Source organism: Brienomyrus brachyistius, chromosome 4 (genome assembly GCF_023856365.1).
Source record: "Brienomyrus brachyistius isolate T26 chromosome 4, BBRACH_0.4, whole genome shotgun sequence".
Taxonomy (NCBI): Eukaryota; Metazoa; Chordata; class Actinopteri; order Osteoglossiformes; family Mormyridae; genus Brienomyrus; species Brienomyrus brachyistius.
This window is the reverse complement of record NC_064536.1, coordinates 13,192,695-13,218,731: the sequence shown is the minus strand read 5'-3', so window position 1 is coordinate 13,218,731 and position 26,037 is coordinate 13,192,695. Positions and strand designations below refer to the sequence as shown.

The window sequence follows — 26,037 nt, the reverse complement described above, 5'->3', positions numbered from 1 at the left end:
TGAGGGCACGAGGAAAAATGATTGGTTCAGAGAGGTAACTAATCAGATTATAGAGGTTTGTGGGTCCTAGCAACTAGAGGGCCGAGACATCTCATTGGTTGGACCCACCTCCTCTACAATCTGATTGGTCATCTCTCTGAGCCAATCATTTTCCTTCTGCCCTCAGAACAGTTTTGTGCAAGCAAAACTCAAATGACTATACACTTTGTATCAATATGATTAGGGAATGCTGAGAATCCACCTCCTTTGTGAATATTTTGATTATGATGTTTTGATACACTCATGAGAACTAGTTTGGTCTTTATGCATTTGATTCATGCTTTGTGACTCACTAAATGAAAAGAAACCAAAAATGACGAAGATGAAGCACAAACATATAAAATCGGAAACAGCTGTGGGAACCTATAAAAGGTTAATGTATTATTATAACAAAGCAGAAAATAGTTTTTCGAATTGCTAACTCGTTCTTAATTACCAAAATTTTCAATTATTTTTACAAATTTAAAATTGTTTGGTTTAAACATCGAGGAATATGTAACAGAATAGTTGCATCAGAGAACCAGATAATGATTTTCTTTAAATATTTAATAAATTAATATTTAACTTAATGTCCTTCAGAGCATTTCATATTTCATCACTTGGTACAAAACGAAGGCATTGCTTCTTATTTTTTTACAAACGGATGATGTTAATGCAGAAACCTGTTCAAACTCACGGGAACTCATGGTTGGCCCCTGACGTACTGATCGCCTGTCTGCATTTGTCCTTAAACTGGCTCAGTACTTAAGACCTTCACCAGCAAACGGCACTACAGTCTGTTTTTGTCTAGAAACATGTCTTTTGAACATACCTTTAGGCATCAGAAAACTCCCACACGTCACACGGAGCGTCTACGCTACGGCTGGCGTGGTATGGTCACATGATCAGCAACATGCACAATGATTGGCTCGAACCTCAGCTGCTACAGGTATTTCAGTGGCTTCACAACAGTTACTACTACAACCCAACTCAGGTCTTGAGGCTCCATATATTCTGTGGGTGGCTGTCCTGCCCATTTCTACACAGTTTAACTCCTACTTTTCCACCCATAAATAAACACATAGAGATTGCAGGCTGGGTTCTGGGTCACACATACAGTGCCCCCCCCCCCCCCCCCCACATGGGAGTGAACGGTGAGGAAGGCAATGTTTGACATTGACATGGTAACGGTGGTACTCTGTAAGCATGTGACGTGGACACAGGCAGCTGTTACGCGCCTCATTTTCACACAGTCCATGATCCCCAACCTCAAACCGCAATAAAAGAATGAAAACTGATGATAGATATGAAGTTTTGGCACCGTTTCTTTACTCTTTTCGCCATAGTAAAACCAGTCTGCAGTTATCAGAAGGACACATGACCGCAAATGCATGTCTGTTGGTGGAACAGGAATGTAAGGAATGTGTGTGTGGGGGGGGGGGTAATGTAGGTAATAATCTGCTGGCTGGAGATGCATGTGTCTACTGGTTCGATGAGGGATATCGCCACACTCGCACACAGAAGTGCATTATGGTCCACGAAGAAAGTCACCATAGACTGGCATCCTAGTCTTTGTCAGGGGCACTTAATGGAGGGTCTCCCTGGTGAAACTTGCCATGGAAACAGGAATAAAAGTCCAAAGGTTCCCCAGATAGTGGCCATTACCTGACAAGAACATCCAATCACCTCACTGGGATCAAACATCCATAACTTAAAGGGAAATAACTGAAAAGCTATAGGAAAAAGATTTTGAAAGCACCTTGAAATGCTTAGACCGCTTCATTTTAAAGAGGAACAATTCAGTTTGAAAAATGGTATCAGAGACTAAAATAGACCTTTTGTTGTTTAAAAGAAGGCGGGGGGGGGGGGGGGGGGGGAGGGACAAGCACTGGGACACCTGGAAAGACCCGCCCCTTCCTGTGCTTATGAGGGAAGTGGCTCAGACGAGCCAATCAAAACTCACGGGACCCGACCAGACAACCCTATTCATTGCTTCATCATTGGTAGCATTCTTTGTCCAATTTGCACATTCACTCAAAGTAACGGCAAGACATGGCGACCCAGGGAGGGGGGACGTAAGAAACAGAGTCAGAAAGAAACACACAATGACCCCACTTCTCTTCAGTGTCTTGTCTCTTCCAGGATCGTTGTAAGTTCCAAAAAGATCCTGGTAAGATCCCAGTAAGATCCCAGGTGGGACCAAACAGAGGCACTGTGGAGGCATCGACCCCAGACATTGAAAAAGGTGACCTGGGCAGGTCGTATGGGTCCGGTGGCTTCGGGGTGGGGTGGGGGGCGGGGACAGCCCCCCCCATCTTGGCACTGTTAGGATATGATGGCGGGGGCCCATCGGACGACGCTGAGGTGGTCTGCGCTCATTGACCTCTTCTTTGCCGCTTTCCGAGAGTCCCTGTACTTATCATCAGACAGCCGGGATATCGCCTAATGAAATACCGGTAAAATGACAAAAGAACACCAGCCTTAATGACACACAGTGGACAGATTTAAGTGACTTATATTTGCCACTAAAATATCTGGGAGATACACCTACCAATGACAAATTTATCAGAGTCAATCATCATATTCTACCTTATGGTAGGTCCAGAGTTGTCCCTCTGGAATCTACTAACCATCGCCATCTCATGCCCGTCCCGATAACTGGCCCCTTCCTTACTTTCATCCAATAACTGTTTCCTCTGCCTTCCTCTTTGTCTTTTTCCCAGCATCCTTCCGTCTTTCAGCAATCCCTCCCCCCTCAAAATTTGTCCCACCCATTTCCTCCGCCTCGTCTTCATTTCGTCGATCGACACTCTTTCCTCTCCTACCACATCAAAGACTTCATCATTTACCCTCCCATGCAGCCAACTTACTTTTCCTAATCCAGGGCAAACCCGCATCTCGAACGCTTCCAGTCTTTTAATATCTCCGCCCCTTAAAGTCCAAGTTTCACGCCCATACAAGAGTACGACGATTTTATCAAAATGATCCAAGATGAAAAATTTCATTAATCATGTTCCCAGCTTCTGCCATCTATACTGAACAAAAATATAAACGCAACACTCTTGTTTCTGCTCCCATTTTTCATGAGATGGACTTAAAGACCTACAATTCATTCCAGATACACAATATTACCATTTCTCTCAAACATTTCTCACAAATCAGTCTAAATGTGTGATAGTGAGCACTTCTGCTTTGCTGAGATAATCCATCCCACCTCACAGGTGTGCCACATCAAGATGCTGATCTGACATCATGGGTAGTGCACAGGTGTACCTTATACTGCCCACAATAAAAGGCCACCCTGGAATGTGCAGTTTTTTGCTTTATTGGGGGTCTGGGGACTCAGAACCGGTCAGTATCTGGTGTGACCACCATTTGCCTCATGCAATGCAACACATCTTCTTCGCATAGAGTTTATCAGATTGTCAATTGTGGCCTGTGGAATGTTGGTCCACTCCTCTTCAATGGCTGTGCGAAGTTGTTGGATATTAGTGGGAACTGGTACACGCTGTCGTATACGCCGGTCAAGCACATCCCAAACATGCTCAACGGGTGACATGTCCGGTGAGTATGCTGGCCATGCAAGAACTGGGACATTTTCAGCTTCCAAGAACTGTGTACAGATCCTTGCAACATGGGGCCGTGCATTATCTGTCTGAGTGGCTGGTCTCAGACGATCTTGGAGGTGAACCTGCTGGATGTGGAGGTCCTGGGCTGGTGTGGTTACACGTGGTCTGCGGTTGTGAGGCCGGTTGGATGTACTGCCATATTCTCTGAAACGCCTTTGGAGACGGCTTATGGTTGAGAAATGAACATTCAATGCACGAGCAACAGATCTGGTTGACATTCCTGCTGTCAGCATGCCAATTGCACGCTCCCTCAATGCTTGTGGCATCTGTGGCATTTTGCTGTGAGACAAAACTGCACATTCCAGGGTGGCCTTTTATTGTGGGCAGTATAAGGTACACCTGTGCACTACCCATGATGTCAGATCAGCATCTTGATGTGGCACACCTGTGAGGTGGGATGGATTATCTCAGCAAAGCAGAAGTGCTCACTATCACACATTTAGACTGATTTGTGAGAAATGTTTGAGAGAAATGGTAATATTGTGTATCTGGAATGAATTGTAGATCTTTAAGTCCATCTCATGAAAAATGGGAGCAAAAACAAAAGTGTTGCGTTTATATTTTTGTTCAGTGTATATGCTGAGTGTTTGGTTATAGTGGTGTTAAATAGTGTTATTATTTACATGTATCAATCTGCCATCAGTTATTGTTTTATTATATTATTTACTGTATTATGTACCAAAACTAGTTATTGTAATCTAAAGGGAACGTGGAAGTGAAAATTGCATTGTCAAATAGACATGGCAATAAAAGTTTGTAACTTGGGAAGGGGGACTAGCTTAAAGGCTTTGACAGGTTAATAAATTCCATGTGCAGTGTGTGCCTCACAGCCGGCTTGACCCCACGGGTCCTAAATGAGATCCTGACCTATGGACCCCTCATTCATCCAGAATCCACAGGCCTTGGCATGTGGACATTGCAGACATTTCTCCGGCTGCAGACACACGCAGCAACTGAGGCAACAAAGATAGCATGAGGGCGTATAATTACAGGGGTCAAGGGCACTGGAGGACGTGGGGCCAGCGCCGCACTTAGGAATGATAAACAGATACTGATCCAGTCACATGACTGGTCACGTGACATTTGTGTATGCATGTCTCACGTATGACTGCCACATGTTACATACTTCCCACTAATAAGAAGTGTGGGATGGTTAGAATCTTCCCTTCAAATACATGGATATCCCAAACTGGGAGCGTGAAAACCCATAGAGGGTTGTCATGGTGACACCTGTGCCAAGGTTTGTGTTCCTAAACCTCTCATTAACAACTTACATGGTTGGAACCATTCAGATGCTTTTGGGAAACGTAGCCCCTTAGGAAGCTTGAGAATAGAATGACCAATGACAGCAGACAGTGGAGCAAAGTGACAGCGGATTGGCTCACCTCCAGCTTCTGGGCCCTGTCCCGACTGAGTGGCTCCAAGGGGAAGCCCAGGTTGTTGGCTTCGGACAGCGAGCGCAGGTCAAAGTAATACTTGGCGTAGACGCTGGACGGGACGTTGATGTTGAACTGCAGCAGCTCCAGAAACTGCCGCTCCAGTTCATTCCTGGCGAGACGTTACCAGAGAAACAAGCGAAGAAACCTCTGGTGAAGCAAACTGACGATGGCTTTTAGATATTAATGCGTTAAATGGCAAATGCTGATAAAGGGTGTGGCTCACTGCCTTCTGCGGCAGAGTGATGCATCCGTGTATTAATGTATTAATGCAGGTATAAGTACACTAAGAAGCATGACGTGGTTTTCGACGGTCACCCGGCAAAACTGTGATGGCTCTTGGTCGATGTGGTTTGAAGACCTTGAGGATAGCTCTGCACTCAGCGAGGGGTTCAAGTGGGAAACAGGCCAGCTAAATTTGGATCCCAGCACGGGTCGACTAAACGCCTAGTCACTACTCACCCCCCCACACCAACGAGTTTGATCATGTGCCCCTGGACTGGATCTGCCCGATATTTCGGTGAGGTGTGAATTCCAATATCGCGCCATTTTAACACACACCTGTCTCCATGAGAGAGAGTAAACCTAGATTCCTAGTTTGAATCAATTTTTACTTTTTTTGATGTTTTTGTAATTAAAACAGAATTTATCTCTTCCTATCGAATAATCAACGAATGTAGGACAAAATGTCCTGCTGAACTGAGACTGATGGTTGGACACAGCATAGCAACCCTGCAACTAGAGTCATGTGACCTACACCAGCTGCGGACACCAGGAAAACACCAGCGTGTCCTTATGTGGTGAAAATTACGGTAACCCAGAATTGGAAAACAGCACAGCGATGGCACGCTGTCCAATGAGGGGTCTTTGGAATGATCTCCTTCAGCCGAGCCTCCTGGGGTTAATGGGCGGGGGTGGAGAGAGGGACCCACATGTCCTCCACGGTGATGTCCTTCAGGATCTGGCAGTAGTCCACGTTCCACACTGCCTGGTCGTCCCACACCTTGGAGGCCAGCAGGATGGCCCCCAGCACGATGCGTTTCCAGCTCCCGGGGCAGATGTCCATCTCTGCGTACGTCAGCAACCTCTCCAGGTAGACCTGGGCCGAGGGGGGGGAGAAACGGAGATCTCACTGCCACTGTGTCTCCACTAGAGCTGGGTAATTCAGGTCCAGAGAGTAAAAGTCCAGTCCGGGATTTTGTGTCAACCAACCAGTTGAATACTCTGTGACTGTGACTCTTTATGCGCGATTGGTTGGTTGAACTGGACAGGCTGCTGAGGGTCCTACTATCTGCACCTGATGTCAGCGACTCCAGCTCCATGCCCACCACAGAGCTAGCTTTCCTCACCAGCCTGTCCAGTCGGCCAGCATCCCTCTTCCTAGTGCTGCCTCCCTAACATACCACAGCATAGAAAAGGACACTGGCCATGACAGACTGGTAGAACATAAGCAGGAGTTTGCTGCAGACATTGACGGACCCCAGCCTCCTAAGGAAGTAGAGCCTGCTCTGCCCTTTCTTGTAAAGCGCTTCAGTATTATGTCTGTGTTGGTAAAAGTACAATATGATGTCAAAGTGCGTCAGCTTAGCAATTTCAGAATTTACACAACTTAATAATTAAAATATCAAAGTCTGCTTCTTTTTTTTTTTGGGGGGGGGGGGGGGGGGGGGGGTACACGCCCTCCTTATCCCTCCTGGTCCCTACATGCCTGTACCCAAGCATTTGTTGACTTGAACACTACCCCACCTTGTTTGGCTAATCAACGCATCAAGTTAATTAACCAATTAAGTTAATTAATTATGTGACCTGGTGGTAAAACTTAACAACAACATGGAACGGCTGAGGTGCCCCTGAGGAGAGGTTTGGGAACTGAAGCTGTGTTCATCTAGCCGTCCAACAAGGTATTTGATTTATTCATTTCTCATTTGATCCTTTTTTTATCATTTCTTCTTTTTACATATAAATTTGGTTTTTAAATAAATTCTTAATAACAATATGTGTGTCAATCGCCTGTATGCACTTTGAATAGCTTGAAATTGTTTGAAAGCAGCTATAGCTCTCTCTCTTTCTCTCTCTATCTCTCTCTCTTTCTCTCTCTCTCTATCTATATATAGATTGATTGATTGATTGATTGATTGAATTATCTGTACATATTCTGATGGTAAATATTGTTTAACTGGGCGAGTTACTGTGGACACACCACACTTTGCGATTTGCTTTTGCTTCTCAGTGTGTCAGCATCATACAAGATATCCTCATCTGGGCCAATCATACTGTTACAAGGGGTTTCTTCCTTTACTAATACACAGGTGCTTGGTACACAACCATTCACTCTCACCAGGTATACTGATGGTTTTTAAGACATATGAAGTGAATTGCGGATGGGAGGGCGGAACATCCACATGGACGCACCGATGTGACCCCCTACAATCAATACGCCCGGCTGCAGTGAAATAGCACGTTACACGCAATGGCACAATCACCCCCTAGTGGTTGAAGTTAACACAGTCACTTGTGATAGAAGCCATGGATTCAGGTCCGAGGCTATTTCAATACAACGTTGCATAATCAAAATGATGAATGGAGGGAAGATAACTTTACTGGCCAATACAGAGGGAGGCATTCTTTAAAATAACATAAAATTAAGTCTGCAAACTGTCAAGAAGAACTAAAACACTATAGTGTTTAATTTATAGCAGCTTTAATTCCAACCATAACTATCGGAGCAGTTTATTGGTATGTTTTCTGTTCTCTTTTGTGTTAATTGATCCAGAAATACGCTTGGCACAAACTAAATGAAGATATGACAGAGAAACAAGCCCCCGCCCCCCCGCCCGCTCACCAGGGTAACGATGGCGCATTCTGCCGTCAGCTGAGCCGAGCTGAACAGGGTCCGCACGAAGCGGTAAATCTGCTTCTGCTCCGGGTCGTGCTTGTCATAATCCGACGGCACTTCCGACTTCTGCAGGCGGAGATCCACATGAGTGCAGTACACTCCTATTAAGCGGTACCGATCCGCAGATGGGGGGGGGGGGGGCAGGGATAGTTACCGAGAGGGGGTGCAGTTTCTCGTCAAAGATGTCTAGCAGCGTCCTGTCGTCGGTATCTCTGGAAAAATAAGAAAAAAACACTGATGTGGTGCCATTGGAATTTCCAGAACACTGCACAGTGTGAGGGGGCGTCCATCTTACCTGTTCTTTATATGGTAATAAATCGCCAGTGCTACGCTGTAAAGAGACAAGCCCATTAGTGAGGATGGTTTACCTGGTCAGTGTTTACTTTCTTTTCAGTCAGTTAATCAGGGAGCATCTGTCGTTCGTGAGGCCGCATTCAAAAAGTAACGTCTGGGCCGTCAGCCTCGTCTAGTGTAGTAACGGCTTGTGGCCAGGAGGGGGCTCCACACAAATGCATGAGCACTGTCAGTGTTCTGAACCCTGGTCATCCTGCACAATTTTTTTCGAAACTAAACAGAAATAACGAGGTCAGGGTGTAGTTCCACATGCAGGAATGCACGGCACTCACCATTTAATAGTGTGTTTCAGGTTGGGCTGACTGACGGTGTTGTCATCCAGGAATATGGTGGAGCAGGAGCTGTATTTCCGTCTCGCTCGGCCGTGCTGCAGCGACAGAGACGCGCGTCAGTTTCGGATCCGGCTCCTACACTCAGCCAGGGTCCGGCCCACTTTGGTCAGGACGGACAAACCTCTCGCCACTCGTCACGGGAAGCGAGGTGGACCGGCTTCTGCCACTCTCCTCCTCTTTGTATTTCCTTTCCCTTTAGGAATAATAAGCCCCACCCCCCTCCCCCGGTGATGGCATGCTGTGGGGTACAAACATGTCTCAGGGGCCCAATGGAATGGCTCAGGGACAGGACTATCGATAGAGAGCTTTCCAACCCCTGCTAACTCGTGGGCCGGCACAGATGACGAGGGATGTAGATGTAAGAAAGGCGCATTTGGAGGTGGGGGAGGTGTTACTGTTTTTGATTTTCGCTCTATTGGGGTGACAGGGGGATAAGTGAGAGTCTGGTTTACAAACGAGCCCTTTAAGTTCTGCAGTGACAAGCCTCTGAGCACAAGGTTCCAGTCACGTGGGCCGTCACAACCCCCCTTCCATGGTCCCACCCGTTATTCAAACTCTTTCTTGTAGATCAGAGCTTCTCAACCTGGTCCTTGGGGACTCCCAGACAGTCCATGTTTTTGATCTACCAGGAGCTGGGAAGGAGCAAAGATGTAGAGTGCCTGGCGGGGAGGTGGGAGGGAACGAAAATGTGAACCAACTGGGGGTCCCCAAGGACTGGACTGAGAAACACTGTCATGGATCATCGAGATGTAAAATGATATAATTATGAGTCACACAAATGAAAAAGTAAATGTCATCTGTCGTACGTTACCTTAGCTTCCAAAATATGTGTTAACTGGCAAAACAATAAAGGATATAAAAAATGTACAGATCAGGGAATAGTTTTGTTTTTTTACATTTGAATATCAGATACGAAGTGCCTTGAAAAATGTAACCTTCAGGAGGGATAAAAATCTCTCATTATTGCTATAATTTAAGTGAGAAGAACACAAATAAACTATATAATAAATATAATACTATAAATAAAAGATACAAATCTATAGTTTGAAATAACTCAAACTATTGAAATTAACAGAACAGAATGTTAGTGATGAAATACTGTCGGGCTGAATCCAATCCTGCACTTACGTGATTCATGAAGAGACTTTTCCGCTTTTCCCGCACTGTAACAAGAGTAAAAACATGTCAGTTTTGCTAGATTTGGGGCCTGTATCACTAAGCGGGATTCATTGCGTAGTCAGATAACTTTAAAGTAATCTGGGCTAAATGTAAGTAAGCGGAGATAAAGTCCATTTATACTGCGGTGCCTTAAATCCAAGAAGTTATCTGGCCAACCAACAAATCCAACAAATGCTGCTGTGTGATACAGGACCCTGCTGGGGTGAAACGGTTACTATTTATGGCACTACATTTCCCAGAAGGCCACTGTATGAACTGAATCACTTGAGTAACAACTGACCAATCAGGGGACAGATCAGAAAGACAAGATCCAGGGCATCTGACTACATCCTGCTGAGTTCAGGGGTGAGTTTCCCGACCCCTTCTTAATGCTACGTCGTTCGCGAGTTCTGTGTTAAAATGTTCTACGTTAAGAAGGCTTTGGGAAACTCCAGAGCACTCTGCACAGTATGGGTACATTCTAAAATGACTTAAACAGGAAAACCAGAGGCCCATATCACAGCCATGATATGAAGTAAACCTACCTCACCAGTTTGGTTTCCTGGGAATGTAAGAACGTCAACGTCACAGCTTACCTTAGATCCTTGTGAGCAAAGAATTCCGTTCAGTATTCAGGTCACACCACCCTGACCACGCTGACACCCCGGCAGTTACTTACAGACTGCAAGTAACTGCCTACACGTTCTGTGTTTCTGTACCTCTCCTGTGTCCACTTTGGATAGAACAGGTTTGCGGGTTTCATGGAGCTGGGGGGGGAGGGGGATCCTGAAATGTTCCTAAAGTGTGACATACTCACCGTCCGTCTGCGACTTGCTGAGAAACAGGGTGCTGGCTCGTGGGTGGTCCGAAGGGTTGTACTCCATGTTCAGATCTGAGCAAAAAAACAAAGAGATGAATCCGTTTGCCTTCTAACTCTTACTTTGATCACCAACAAAACAAGAGAGCAACATTTCCTATCCGTGCATTTTTCGTTGCTGCTGAGACCGCCAATGGCCCTGGGGGCGGCATGTGGCTCAGTGAGTTCAGCATCTGTGGCTGTGATCAGAAGGTTGTGGGTTCAAGCCCGGCCAAACCAAATAGCCATGTGTCTTTGGGTCCGTGAGCAAGGCCCTTAATCTCGCCCCCCCCCCCCCCCTCAGCTCCATGGGTGCTGCTGCAGGTGGCTGACCCTCCCTGCCAAGCTTGCTTTCACCTACATCCATGTGTCATGAACGCAAGATGGCGTTGGTAAGAAGAGGATTTCCCCATGAAAATCAATGAAGTGTCATTATTATTATTATTATTATTATTATTATTAACATCAAGCTTCCTCATTACATTAATGGGAACTAAAACTCACTCAGCCCTCTTGTAACCCAGTGTAGAACTTTTATTGAATTTTCAAAACTCACTAACTCCATAGAAATTTCCTAAGTACATTTTGGAAGTTTGCTCTTCAGTTACTTTTAGGTTAATCCAGGCCTGTGGACACAGGCCACCATTATAATTGCAGTTCCTCAGTTCCACCACAAGGTAGCATATGTACTTTTTAAGAAAAATCCTTTTAAAAGAATGTATTTATACCATTTGGGACCTGTTGCATGACTGAAAGATACAATGCAAAATAGTTTCTACATCCCGTCTTGTGTGTGTGTGTATTGTTATGCAAACAATCAGCAGAACTGGGGAGTCCTATTGGACAAAATAAATTTTGGTAATGAGCATTCCTATTGGAAAAAATAAGTATACAGTACATAAAGAGCATCCCTATTGGACAAAATAAGTTCACATAAAGAGCATTCCTATTGGACAAAATAAGTTCACATAAAGAGCATTCCTATTGGACAATCATGACTTCTAGCTTAAGGTAACCCAGCTAACTAAGGTAAGGTAAATTAAGGTGATGTGCTACTCTGCTGTGCCAACACACAGGCAGGTCAAGAACCACTTCCGCTCAGACCCTCCCACTCACTGTGGTCCGTCACCACGGCAACGTGGGCCACTGGCTGCCACTGTCCAGGAAATGAAAGCACGCCTTGCTAGAAAGCCAACCTGGGTCTCACGTTCAGCTTCCGAGTTGGGGTTAGGATGGGACACGGTCGTCCACACTATGTCTATAAATAACACAGGGTCACACTGTGGTGAACACCTGGTGAACCATGTATGCACAGGCAAGACACATGGCCACACACAGAGAGCCCGGATATATACCCAAAACTATGACGACATAAGCCCTACTGTGGAGAAGCCCAAGGAAGTGTAATTACTACAGTTCATTTGCATTACAATGTAAATGAGCAGCTTGGCCCTCATGCCCGCCCTGGCCCGTGATGCAGAGATTTGCGTTTTCCCTCAGGCTGCGGGTGCGATGAGCCGAGTATCATCACAACCAGCCCAGGGTTTAGTGTGAAAACGTCAGCGAGGGATAAACCCGACAACCATCTGGCCACAGGGTGCTTGCTGCACAGTTTTTTTAGTCTGGGAAGGTTCACAATGTAAAGTAATTAGTGTTAATGACTGTCAGCGTGACCTCAATCCCCACCTGACAGCACGTCCGGTAGGGACCGGTACGTCGCTGTGAAGCGGATCTCAAGCCCGGCCACTAAGTCCCAGGACGCGAATTTGGAAAGCAGGTCTGACTATCCGAGTGGGAAATAAGATGGGAGCAGGGAGGAACACAAGCACTTATCTTTTTTTTTATGACAATGGGCAATAAAAGGATGACTTGGGGTTTCCCTACTGGGCGGCGGCAGGTGGGTAATTAGAAGCCGCTGCAAACAGCTGAATGTTCACCAGCACCGTTTAAGTGGGCAGTCAGGTCAGAGAGGCTAGTGTGTAAAACCAAGCCGAGGTCATTGCTGAAATGACGGCTTTAGTGGAGCTCGCTGAATTCCAATAGAAATCTTTCTGGATGATCTTCCACGGGACAGAGCTGATTGATCTGAGCTATCTAAGAATCAATGACCTGAACGAGTCTGACGTACACTAGGGCAGTGTGTGGCTCACTGTGCCTGTGATCAGAACATTATTGGTTCAAATCCCATGGCTGGCAGAAGGATGCCACAAGGCCCTTAATCCCAGTAACTCCAGGGACTGCCTGACCCTACTTTCTCAACTCTATGTCGCTTTAGATAAAAGCATTTGCTAAGTAAATGATAATGTATCGCATAAATGATAATGTATTGCATACCGTTCCTTAGCCACGTCCATTTGGTTCATTACAACCTTCATTTTTGGAATTCCAAACCTCAGTAACAGGCCAGCTATACTTTCAGAGTAACAATCCTTTGGACAGCTGCCATTTCCCCTGATCAGGTACCAGAGTCCACACAAAGTAGTCTTGCCATAGATCTTTAAATACATTCATCTTCCTTTTATCATTATTTAGGCTATATACTATTGCCTAGGTTTGTGTAAGGAAACACAATGACAAAATCGCCTGACAATGCATTTCTCAAGCGATGCAGGAGCATATTATGCAAACGCACTTTATAATATTTACGTCATTGATGCTACACAAAACATGTAATGTTGCTGAAATCCGGTTGGTTTAATCTTGTTGTTGTATAAGACATTCACCCGAAAAGCAAATCGCTGCTAGTGACTTCAGACCATCCGCTCACCCACGGCTTCACCGCCCATCAATCAACAGCTTTTACGGTCACCTAGGGCTGGACAGCGTATCCAATTTTCGCGGCATATCGACAAACGCGAAAGGAGATATAGGAAGACGCCACGCCGATTCATTCGTGAGGTGGCGCAGACCCACAAAACACAGCTACAATCAGACGTAACTTGGCTTAATGTCAGCAATGGTGGCTTAATGGTCATGGAATCGCACTTGTAATTGAAAGAACGCTGGTTCGAATCCCCGACCAACGAGGCACCACTGAGGTACCCTGAGCAAAGCACGGCTCCCCGGGTGCTGAATTAGCTGCCCCCTGCTATGTCACGACGTCACATACGGGTTAAATGCAGAGGACACATCACTAAATTCCTATTCTAAGCCTTTCAGGAGGTAGCTGACAGAGGTGAGGAGTAACTGCTACCCGTCTCATGTCATTTTAAAACATTAGCGAGTGGCTCACATGTTAAAATCATCATAATTTTCAATACTTGCTTTATTTTGTTGAAGGGACAGGTTTGCATTCACGCTGCATTTTATTTACCCAATTTTTTAAATAGACCTTCAAGAGTTTCTGAAGAGGATGTTTGAAAAAGACTATAAACTAGATCATTTGAAAGACTTTGATGGAGTTTTTACATTATCTATAATGTAATGCATCATACAAAGGCTATTAAGAGGTAAAAAAAACAGCCTAAATAGGTGGAACTGTCTCCTGCTGTCTCTCACATATAGATGTTATTCTGCACACATACAGATGACTGCATAATTCTCTTTGGAACAGCAATCGTATGCTTTTTATTTACTAATGTTGGCATAAGGTAGTGATTTCTGCATGCATTTTAATATGGGCTCATTTCACCTTAAAATCAAACTTTATGCATCAATTACTAATTAAAAAAAAAATTCCCTCCCCAATTTTTAAAAATATTTCCTACACTGCCTAGATGGAATGTATTTTACCAAAGATGGATCAGTCTTCTGTCTAGTCCATGACATTTCGATGATATACCTCCGCGTTCTTGACATGCTCCCCAAAGGTGGAGGAGGCAGATGAAGAGACAGCCCTGGATAGCAGGAGCTGCTACTGTAAAATGGGTTGGCGGGGGTCAAGGAGAACCCTGCTGAGTGTCTTGTTCTGTCATTTAAATGGATGACCAGCTAAACTCCCCGCTTTTGCCCAAAATTCAGTCTATACTACAGTTGGCATAAAAAGACAAAACTGAAGCTAAATACTTTCTACGATTATTGATCCATGTCGGGCTGAGACCCACATGCCGCTACGTGCAGTGCAGTTGGGCTGAGACCCGGACATGGCTACACGCAGTGCAGTCGGGCTGAGACCCACACGCCGCTACGTGCAGTGCAGTTGGGCTGAGACCCGGACATGGCTACACGCAGTGCAGTCGGGCTGAGACCCACACGCAGCTACGCGCAGTGCAGTCGGGCTGAGACCCACATGCGGCTACGCGCAATCCAATCACACCACTAGGAAAACTTTCACAGCAGAGCCATGTGATTTTACATCTTTCATCTTTCATCTTTGTGAGTTCACAGCAGGAGCGTCAAAAGGGGGGGGGGGCTAGGCCTTCATCAAGGAGGTCTGATGGAAAGGGCCCACATTATTTAAACTATCCATCCATCCATCCATCCATTTTCCAAACCACTTATCCTACTGGGTCGCGGGGGGTCCGGAGCCTATCTCGGAAGCAACCCAGGGAACAACCCAGGATGGGGGGCTAGCCCATTGCAGGGCACTTATTTAAACTAATTAATGTACATTTATTTGGGAAGGCTAAAAAACATTTTAGGTGGGGGGCTAAAGCCCTCCCAAAACATGCCTAACGGCTGCGGTTCACAGTGTGAATATGCAGTAATAATTTAATGACTAATGACGCTCTCGATTCCTGGCAGCAGACACATTGTCGCTCGCACTTTCAAAATCACTTTTTTCGTTCGTAATCCCCTGTGTAAGGCAACGTCTCAGCGCCTAATAACACAAACCATAGCGAATGCACCAGTAAGTGGAAACGCCGGCTTCTGCCCCGAAACGGCTGATTCTCGGAGAGAGACACGCTGTGCCTGTGAACTAGGGCAGGAGGGCGCGTGAACAGCCATGGGGGGTGGGGACAGACCCCAGATAGCTGCTGCGGTCAGATGTGAGCCGATACCAGCGCGGAAGAAAATTCACATTTGGCAGTAAAGGGAGGATCAGAGAGCAGGGTCAGCCAGTCACTGGAGCAGTTAGGGTTGAAGCCTTTGCTCAATGACATCAGTCTGCCTGCCACAGGACTCGAACCAGCAACCTTCCGATCAAGTTCTAACCCACAGAATCACACACCATCCCCATGCAATGCAGCTCTATCCCAACTTTCATCATGCTAATAAATATTTTTATTAGAGTAGATGTGTCCCATAATCCAAAATGGACCCCCCCCCCCCCCAAACAAAAAAATTGGATATTTCAGGACAAAGTTTCATAAACTCATCTCTGTACTGTCACAGAAGTGACACCCTAATTACTGTAGATGATCAATTAATTAACGCTCCGTTGCCTGATGGACCTGTCATAGAGTCCCTCCTGGATTCACTAGGAGGCGCTGTTTCCCATCGAAGGTCAATCTGGGTCGGCTGAAGACGTCCAAACATCATCATTATGGGCGATGCTGGATCTCCGGCGCTATGGCAACGAACGGTGAGTAATGGAGCCAGTGATGGCACACATGCATGCAGCTGCTTAATTTGGGACACCCGTATGCATTTTCTGCGTCCTACTCCACTTTGCGGTTTTATTTATTTTTTGGGGGGGGAGGGGGGGGCTAAATGCCCTAAATTCACACATTTGTTATTAGCAGAGAAAGTCTTTGGGGCAACAGGTTAAAATGTGGCTGCACATCTGCCCCCCCGCCGCCCCCATTGTCACGCGGGTGTCTGATACGGCAGCGAGTCACAGCTCAGGTCAAAGGTCACATTGCAGTGTGTTACTGTGCAAGTGGCGGGGGAGGGGGGCATTAACAGACATGCTTTCAAAGTGTGTGGTTAGTAAATCATTTACTATAAACCCCAATGTTAAAAGGGGGGGGGGGTAGAAACTGGGGCAGGGGGCACGGATGATGAGAGGCCTGCCTTCGCACCCGGGGAGAGTGTAGAGACCTATGGGAACCCGGCGATCCGGAAAGCCTGTGCTGAAGAGGCAGCTCGAATAACAGCGTGCCGAGCCAAGCTCCTGGACTGGAGAACGAGGTCATGCGATACAGGAAGCGGTCTGCTACGAGGGACGGTTTGAGGAACGGAGTAAGGGGAAACAGCAGACAAGTACACAGGTAAACAACAGTCACGGGTAAGGGGGCGGAGTCAAGGGTGGGGATCAGCTCTGATTGGCCAGAAGAAGAGGACACTTGAAGGGAGCAACTTCACTGAAGCTCTATAAATAAGCCAGTTAGCAATGTGAGCTTCACAGAGGTACGAACATCCTTTCAGGACCCGGGTGTGGCGGGGAAATAGTTACTGGGAAATGTTGGCATCTCACCTCAGACACCATCCTGTGTAAATTCTTGGTAAAGCAAAGCAGGGATACGGTGTTTCCAATGTGGCTAAATACAGTAACGTCTGTAACTGACAAACTGTCAACCACAACAGCATCGCTACACCCAGGCCCCTCCACATCCGCTATTCCCACGGCAACCGCCTCCCCACACATGACAATAAAGACCGCATCAACAGCATCAGTCTGAATGCCAGCGCAGCTTGAAAAAGGGACAATTACAAGCATGACAGTGACAACTTTACGCTGTGACTGTCGTCGTCTTAAGTACAAAAATAATGGTGTGCTGAGAGTGGGCGAATCACATGGAAAGATGGGAATAGCAGATTTTTATGCCTTAAAATAGCAGCTCAATGCCATTTAAACATTATCTGCTGTTCCGTAATGTTGAACTGTACCCGAAGAAAGGCTTTAGACATCCCTCAGAAGTTGATTCCCAGATCTGTCAGTCGTAGCTCTTTGGAGTTAGGAGGTCATTTCTAACCTTCCACTGCTGGTCATATAGATTCTGCAGAAGGAAGCTCATACCACAAGTCATTTGCTGTATGTGCGCAGTAAGGGAAGGATCTATGCGGAATCGGGCCTTATCTACCACGGAAGATCTCGCAGGTCCCAATACTCAGGACCAAAGGGTGCTATAGAAATGGTACAATCAGAGAGACAGTGAGCCATCTGTCTCTTTGACAGGATGATAGGTGCCTTTACTGATGTCATTCTACACAGAGACAAGTCACCAATAAAGACACCAAATCTGTCGCTTACTGGTAATCAGTCCATCCGTCCATCCATCCATCAGCACTTATTCAGTACACAGTGCCAGACAGACTCGATTCACTCCCAAGTATGGCCTTTTATGTATGTCAGTAAGTGGACCATTGTCAAGGTGTGTTAATCTAAGCATGTATCTACTCTTCTGGTACCAAGCAAGGAGTTTGAAACTGTGGTATTAGTGCTCTGTAGAAGTGGAAATGTCAGATCCAGAAAGTAAAAATCCAGGCCGCAATTTAGTTTGTTCAGCATAATCAGTCACAGTCACAGAACGCTCGACTTGTTGGTTGGAGCAAAATCACGGTCTGGATTTTTACTTTCTGGCTGTGAAATTTCCACCTCTGGTGTTCTGCAGACGCAGACAATAAAGAAATAAACCGGATTGCCACTCTTAAAATTTAGAGAAGCAGTTTTTGGCCCCAGAACTCTGATCTTGAAACTGCCCCTGATTAAATTACCACCCACCCCACCCCAAAATGAGAAGCACTGCAAACCGAGCATAGAGGCAGGGCGAGGCTGTCATCCGGGGAGCCCCCCCGCACTGACGCTGTTTAACATGCATGGTCGAAGTGGCGACAGATGTGAGGGAGACACTGGAGACGGGGGGTACCTCTCCCCAGGGGGAGGGGCACATGAAAGAGAAGGAGGGGGGCGTCCCAAATTGAGGAGATTTCAGCTGATGCCGCCTGAAATCCGGCATGGAAATCGGGGAGAGAGGCTGCTTTGTGGGGGAGGGATGCCAGTTCTGGGCTTAGAGGCGGCCAACAGAAAATAAATAAAACATTAAAATGTGCTGAAATCAGGCTGGAGGGGGACGGATGAGCTAATGAGGGCCCCAGTGCTAAAGGCTAGAGACCGACCCGCATGGCACGAGGATAGAGGAAGGGCGGTTCTGTGGCAGGCCACCCCGTTCACGCCCTCACTCTTTGTTCTCGCGTTTTACAGGATCCTGCTTACCTATCAGAGACCCCGCTGCTGGCTCTACTGCGGCTTCCCCTACACAGGGCAGGATATGACGTCACCTCTGACTCTGTTTGCGAGCCCGAGGCCGCATCCTCTGGCATGCCGCCCCTCCTGGAGGACGTCGCTGGCCAAATTAAGGGACAATGGCTTGTAGCATGCAGCACGCACCAGCTCCTTTCCTGTCCGGACCGCCAGACTGCGGAACAGCACAGCGGGCGAACCAGGACTATAGCAATGAGGAACAGGGATAGCTTTATATTTGTTACAGTTACAGTTGCTACAATTTAGCAACTCCTGCCCCACTCTGTTTATTCACACACACACACATTTATATTCACATCTTTGTGTGGACTGTCCATTCATTTCTGTGGGAAAAACCCTAATCCCAACAATGACGCCAACCCTTAACCCCAACCCAGGCCGAACCTTAACCATAAGTAACTTAACAAAATACAAGACTTTTGGCATTTTTACTTTCTTGATTGCCCCCCCCCCCCCCCCCCCCCACACACACACACACACACACAGTATCAGTATCTTTGTGGGAACCACATTCAATCTAAGCAAATTCGGGCCTTGTTTTCAGGATCTCATTTGAGCTGCTTAGACTCCATCTGAGAGCTGCTCAGAAACCAGCCATTTCCACAAATCGCTCGACAAACTGCTCACGCGTGCTGCGTGCCGCTGATAAGGTAATAACCTGCACCTCCACATCCCCCCTGACCTCCTCACACTCCTCCACCTGCAAGGAGGTCGGCTTTATCAAATCCCCCAACCTGAAAGGCCGGCCCCCCCGGTCCTTGCCTCATCCTGAACCGTCGTGTAGATTCAATCCCCTTACAAGTTTAACACCGTGCAGAACCTGACCTGCTGAAAGAGCAGAACATGCTGAAGCATAGCTGGGTGTCTCTCAAGCTCAGCGGCGCTGCCCTCGACTCCCCCTTACTCACTGAAACATCACATGACTGTGACAGTCCTGTCACGTGACTGGTGTGGGCCTGTGACTTTCGCACTTAAAATCAAGAACAGGAGACCTTTGGAACATAGTTTTCTTGTGGTTTGTCCCTGGTACACTTTGCAAAATGATGGTTTTCGTGCTCATTTGAGATGAAAAGACTAACACACAGGCCCTGCTCTCCTGGTAGACAAAGTCAGACACCCCCACTGTACACCCGCTCTCACACACTCACCCCCGCCATACCCTCAAACACTAACTCATTCCAAATAAAACGGACCGACTTCAAATACCTACAATGAGCAATAGTCTGCGCACAATCAGTCTATCTTCGCTTATCAAATCACGTAACTTCGCTAATCAAATCACGTACAGGCTGGCAGTGTAGCGGGGGCCTTATTGAGCACCTGGCTCCGTTCTCCACTGGTACAAATACGAAAACGACACAGTCGCTTTCCAGAGAAGGGGCCCCAGGCGAGTTAATGAGAGACGAGCCATACGGAAACCTTCAATTACATGGGGGCGCTGGTTTCAATCTCCTCCAATGCTGAGGCAGGGGGGACTGTTACATAATACATGAGAATGACAGAGCAGTGCATGCTGGGAGACGATCACGCGGGGTGGACGGCGGAACCCCGGGTGGACGAAGCTACACGTTTCCAAGTTAAAATGGGAACTTCTTACTCAGTATCTCATACTCTGGTTGATTTCTTGGGTGGATGGATGGATGGATGGATGGATGGGTACAAGCGGAGTAACAAAAATTTCCTAGCCAAGAAACTTAAGGTACGTCCAGCATCTCCATCCTCTTCTGGCCCTTACCCAGTTTGTAGTCATTCCTGTTGGCTTTGGCCCCAGATTCGGGGTCTTCAGGGGGATCTACCCTCCAGCACCTCACCAGAAATAAACGGCAATACACATGCCATCGGCACGGCACAGTACAGGGTTTTCTGGACCGGCGCTGGGCTGAGAAGAAGCACGAGCCCTCAGTGATCGGGGCTCCGCACATCTTCTGAAAGCCCCGGGTTCGAGGGACCTCCTTCTGGCTTCCTCACACGGCACTCTGTGGAGCCGCGCGGGTAAGCGCATCTTCCAACTGGATGAAGAACCGGCAGCTAATGCGATCATTCAACGGTTGTAAATTAACGACCAAATTAGCAGAGCACTCAAGCGGGCTCGTACGTTTCCCAAACAGCACAAAATCATTTCCAAAGGGGATCCCTCTGCCTGTTCCTCTGGTTACTGTGCACTCGCAGAACCTTCAACGCACATATAGGCATGAGCAGCAGAGGCTGAGCTGTAAAAATCGCTACTCTCTAAACGTTTAGCGCTGGCTAAAGCACGCGAGGGAGAAAGGCCCAGGTGCACCTCAGCCATGAATCATGTTCCCCCAGGTGGGGAGAGACATTCGGCGCACTGACGGCCCCTTTCCACCGAGAGGCGCTCCCAGATCGCCTGATATAATAATATCTCCACACATGCTGGTTATGTTCTGTTTCCTGGTGCTGAGGAGACTAAAGCCAGCAGATCCCAGCCAGATACTCCAGAGAGAAACAAGCTGGGCGTATCCCTTAAAACGTTGGCCAATCAGCTGCCCAGAGCTGAATCCCATGCATGGTGAGGATGTGAGGGGGAGGGGTGATTTAGAAGAGAACAGCAAACATTACTGTTCATCTTTGCTTAATCCCCAGGAAGAGTGTGAGCCGCGCATCTCCCAGAGCGACAGCAAACGTCACATCGCCCCTCAGTCATAATATTTGGTTTTCGGTCCATCTGAATGGCAAACCCCGGCAAATCTGTGCCAATTTATCGACGGTTCCTCCAGCTAAGAGATCGTGGTCGGTCACTGTAACCCGTACAATCAGATACAGGCCAGCGAGAGTGATACAGGACAGATCTTTCCATTCACATAAGAATGTCTGCTGTCCAGTACTGACATACAAAGATCAAGTTGTAAAAATAATGCAAAAAAACACTACAACACAGATTCACTGACGCTCTGACATCCCGCGTTAGTAAGAAGCCAGCCATGTCTGTAAGCCGTATCTAAAGTCGCTTAGTATACTGTGCTACTGATCCGTGTTTCATACGATACTCACTATCAAGAGTCCGTTATAGTGGAGTCCACCATCGTGATTTGCTGTCCGGCCAAGGAAACAAGATCTAAATCTGAGCACTGTTGTGTTCCACAGCCTTTGAGCCAAATCTCCACACCGATTCATCACATGACCTTGGAGACAGATCCCCATGCTGACTGATCACATGGTCCAGCGGTTAAATGTCCTCATCGATTTTTTTCCACATGCTCTTTCCTTGCTCCCGTAAGTTCTTCTTCCATAAGGAAGGTGATTTTTTTCCGTTGTTCTTCGAATGACGCTACAGATAATACTTTCTCTTGTATTCGGGTAGCCGGGCCGTGTACTTACACACACCATGTGTGTGTAGTGAGGGTGTAACCTGTGAGTACTTATGGATGACCTGAGTGTGTGTGTGTAGAAGTCTATGCCTGTGTATGCATGTATACTCAGAGTGACGCCACAGGACCTCAAATCATACAACCATGCAGAGTGAAACCAGTGCTACTCATATAAAACCAGTGCTACTCATATGAAACCAGTGGTACTAAACTACCATCCAGTTTGATGTCTCCATCATACCAATGCAGTGTTTCTCAAACCAGTTCTTGGGACCCCCAGACCCCCAGTTTTTTTTTTTTTTACGTTTTTGCTCCCTGGGACCATGTTGAGTAACACTTTACTAATACATCATAATACTATTGTTACTACATAATATTACATAATACTATTACTATATGATACTACTATTGACAATAATTTTATACAAAGGAGCATTATTAAATTTTTTTGATAACGACTATCTGAAGTGAAACACTCGCACATTGCAGTGCTCAGTGAGGGAGCCTGTTCTTGCTAACCCTAACCCTAACCCTAACCCTAACCCTAATCCTAACCCTAACCCTAACCCTAACCCTAACCCTAACACAGTCACATGGAAGCACTACGACTCTGAGCACCTTTAAGAGCCCCATTTTGCCAGCTGCTCCACTCCAAAAACAAGACAACTTACTTATCGCTTCAAAATGTCAAGATCTGTATGATTTTTCCTGTTTGACCGGCTGAAAGAACATTCTGATATTTCCAAGGGTAACGAGAGCTGATAAGATTGGAGTGACATAAAAACTAATCCCTGATTTGGAACACACACACACACACACACACACATCTGTAATTATATCTTAGTGGAGACCGTCCATTCATTTCTATGGGCAAAACCCTAATCCCCACAATGACACCCTTAACCCCCACCCTGCCCTAACCTTAACCATAAGTAACCAAACAAAATACGATTTTTGGCATTTTTACTTTTTTGATTGAATTCACAGGTCTTTGTGGGGACCTGGAGAATGGTCCCCACAACATCGAAATAGCAGGTTTTTATTACATTGTGGAAGACATTTGGTCCCCACAATGTAATATAAACATAATACACACACACACACACACACACACACACATACACACACGTTGTTGTAATGCAAAAGTCTTGGCATGTAAAGTGTTAAATGACTGGGGTTCCTAAAGTGCATTTGTGTTTTTGTACATCTTGTACATACAAATCTCATAAAAGATATAAGATTCTACCCTGTGATGAAAGCAATGCATTTGACTGTATCCCAAATTACAGTATTTCAAAGGGCACACACGTCAACCTGGATGCCCCTGCTTTCATTTGAAACCTTATCTACTCAAATTCGCTATGAATTTCGGCGAACTTGGCTATGTAATAAGCCTTTTATCACGTCCTGAGGATTAAGTTATTAAGCACAGCTCAAAATAACGAGGATGGTGGGGAGGGAGGGGGGCGCGAAAACCCAAAATCACGCTCTTCAGTTTCTCCATACCCTCTGAAATCACACCCCCAAGGGCGCTTGATCGCCGCGCCGTATAATTTTCAAACCCATGCAGGGCTTTTCCCAGTATACAATCCGGCATTACCTGGGGGGGAGCCATAAACACCATTCACCGAATGACTCCGGTTCACGTTGCCTGCGCTCCCACTCATTTCATAAGGTAATAAATAATTCATCCACATGCGGAGGCGTAGGACAGCTGATACGCCGTACAATAATGCAAAGCAGTGGCTTTATGGTGATGCTAGAGAGGATTCACTGATAACCATCCAAGAAAATTAACATCTCCGTTTGCTAGGTGCATCAAATCCACCCACCAGTTCTTAGATTAAAGTCCAATCACATAGATAGCCGTATTAAGTGAAGCGCATATTTACTGCTGTCCGTTTCAACAGCAGCCTCTACTCTGCGATGCTGACAATAATTGCCATCACTACGCCATGCTGAATGAGAAATAATAACAATTACATGCAAACCATCTTGCAGGAGGCTTAATTGTTGGGGAAATACTGAGCCATCGGGCACGTGCAAAACAGCTGGCAGGACATCTGGACATCACTGGACATTAGTGACAAAGAGAAGTTTTTGATCAGGGACGGCTCAGGGGGTGATCATGCCGCCTTACCATCGATGTTCTCTCTGTCGCTGATGTGCTGGAGGTTGCAGCCCGTATCTTCTCGGCTGAGGTCCGGCTCGGGCTGGTAGGAATCTAGCCGAGAATGAGCGTTTCTCCGGAGCTTGGGGCTCGCCGAAACGCAGCAGGACGCCGTGTTCCCCATTTTCTCCCACTCCCTCCCTCTATCTCTCAGCGTCTCTTCATGTATGTCCCGGATCCCGTCGTATATCTTATCTTCGCCAAAAATAGATTAAAAAATGTATCTAAACCCGTAACAGAACCGCGATGACCTGGGCGGCTATTCTGGAAACGAGAAACCGGAATGCATATATACGATCATTGATATAGCATCTGCCTGCTCCGGATCCAGGCTAAACCCCCCATCTAAGAAGCAGAGTACCTCGCCTTTTCTCTCTTACGGTCGCATTCAGACAAAAACCGAAGTCCCCACAGCCCACGCAGTAGCCCGGCTGGTTGTCGTGACAGATCATAATAAATAATAAGCAAACACAATAAGATTCGCTATTGCGCGTCCGTAATTTTCTTTGCTGGTCAATATGCGGATGACAGCAGGAGGCGTTAAATGGACGATGGCGACGCCACCGCCGCTCCTGTCACCGGAGGCTCCGGAGCGCAGAGCCGAGCGGCCCCGAAAGGTTCCGGTTCAAGTGGGTGGAAACCGCTTATAATCAGCCAGCGAGGGCGCTTCTGTCGCCATCGGCCAGTTCAGCACGGCTGTGCGACTGTCAGGGCTTTGCCGATCCAAAGAGAAGACATAAGTCACTTCTTAAGCAGTAAAAAGACATTATTTGCTTCGACTATTGGTTTTTATACTTAAGCAGTAACGAGGTAAACGCCCTTCCCCTTTGGAAACATGCGTGTGCATCTGTAGTGCTTATCTAAGCAAATTAGATGACGGTGTTTGTAGTAGGAAATAATAATTTTAAGATTATAGAAAGTCAAACTGCGATATTCAGGAGCTGGTTGTGTTGTGCTTTTTGGTAGGATATATCGATTAGCCTAAGTATCTGATGAATCGGTATAATGCAAAAACCAGTCGCCTTTCAGGAATGCGAACAACGAAGATTACAGCCGAGTAGTAACCCTGTAAATTGGCGCTTCTCACAATGTCTGATGTTTCTTGCTTTTTATAGGTGCAGTTTATAGTGCATATAAATAAATATGTTCGATTTTCTTCCAAAACAAACGTGATGTAGGACGTACGGCTCGCCTTGGAGTACACGATATACACGTTTTTAGTATAACTTTATCTCACTGGCGTTTTTGTTTTTATTTTAAAATGTTGCTTACAGGGGTAGGCCTATATTTTCCAGAATAAGGGCCACCTAATAAAATATAGCCTACCCCATATTTTACAGTATATGTTAAGCTGTATTAATTCAACAGACAGATGCTAAACGAAGTAGCCATAATCGTTAAATATTTGCCATATGATACACACAATTACTAAATCAATTATGAGTAGGGGGGCTCTTGAGCCCTTAATTGTGAATCAAATCCTGTGATCTCTGCGCAGTTGGTATAAATTACAATCTTGACGCAACCAGAAGTTCCCTTTCCAGCAAAACAGTTGTATCACCAAGAAAGGCTGCTAAGGCAAATCGCTTTTTCGTTTGCAGAAGTGAAAAGGAAGTGAAGACCGAACAGTATTGCTTTAGCGTAAGATTTGCAGCGTATCTATTTTAAATGCGGCTCTTCGGTATAGTGTGACATCCGAACCCCCAGAACATTTTTATTGCACATTTAGACTTTGAACCGTCCCCCCGTTTTCTCAGTCACAGTCACCCTCAA

At 46.4% G+C, this 26,037-nt stretch overlaps 1 protein-coding gene across 2 annotated transcripts; it reads right to left on the bottom strand.

Moving 5' to 3' along the window:
- Positions 1–567: 567 nt before the first annotated feature.
- LOC125740262 (cyclin-Y-like) lies at positions 568–25,233 on the bottom strand. Of its 2 annotated transcripts, XM_049011175.1 has the most exons (11): positions 24,235–25,233; positions 10,641–10,715; positions 9,794–9,828; positions 9,477–9,500; positions 8,606–8,700; positions 8,275–8,310; positions 8,134–8,191; positions 7,926–8,045; positions 6,016–6,182; positions 5,033–5,195; positions 568–2,460 (listed from the first exon to the last, which is right to left on the bottom strand). In XM_049011175.1, the coding sequence occupies exons 1-11, from the start codon at positions 24,386–24,388 to the stop codon at positions 2,344–2,346; spliced, it is 1,044 nt and encodes a 347-aa protein (XP_048867132.1). In that variant the 5' UTR covers positions 24,389–25,233; the 3' UTR covers positions 568–2,343. The 2 variants fall into 2 exon arrangements, with proteins under 2 accessions (XP_048867132.1, XP_048867133.1); XM_049011176.1 differs by lacking the exon at positions 9,477–9,500 and having other exon boundaries at positions 24,235–25,232.
- Between the last annotated feature and the right edge of the window lie 804 nt (positions 25,234–26,037).

Bases quoted from the DNA above. Each gene is read 5' to 3' on its own strand.
- LOC125740262 (XM_049011175.1), bottom strand. From the start codon at position 24,388: ATGGGGAACACGGCGTCCTGCTGCGTTTCGGCGAGCCCCAAGCTCCGG. The intron at 8,192-8,274 runs GTAAGATGGACG...TTATTTTTCCAG, and splicing joins TATTACCATATAAAGAACAG to AGATACCGACGACAGGACGC. The intron at 2,461-5,032 runs GTGAGCCAATCC...GTATTTCATTAG, and splicing joins ACAGGGCCCAGAAGCTGGAG to GCGATATCCCGGCTGTCTGA.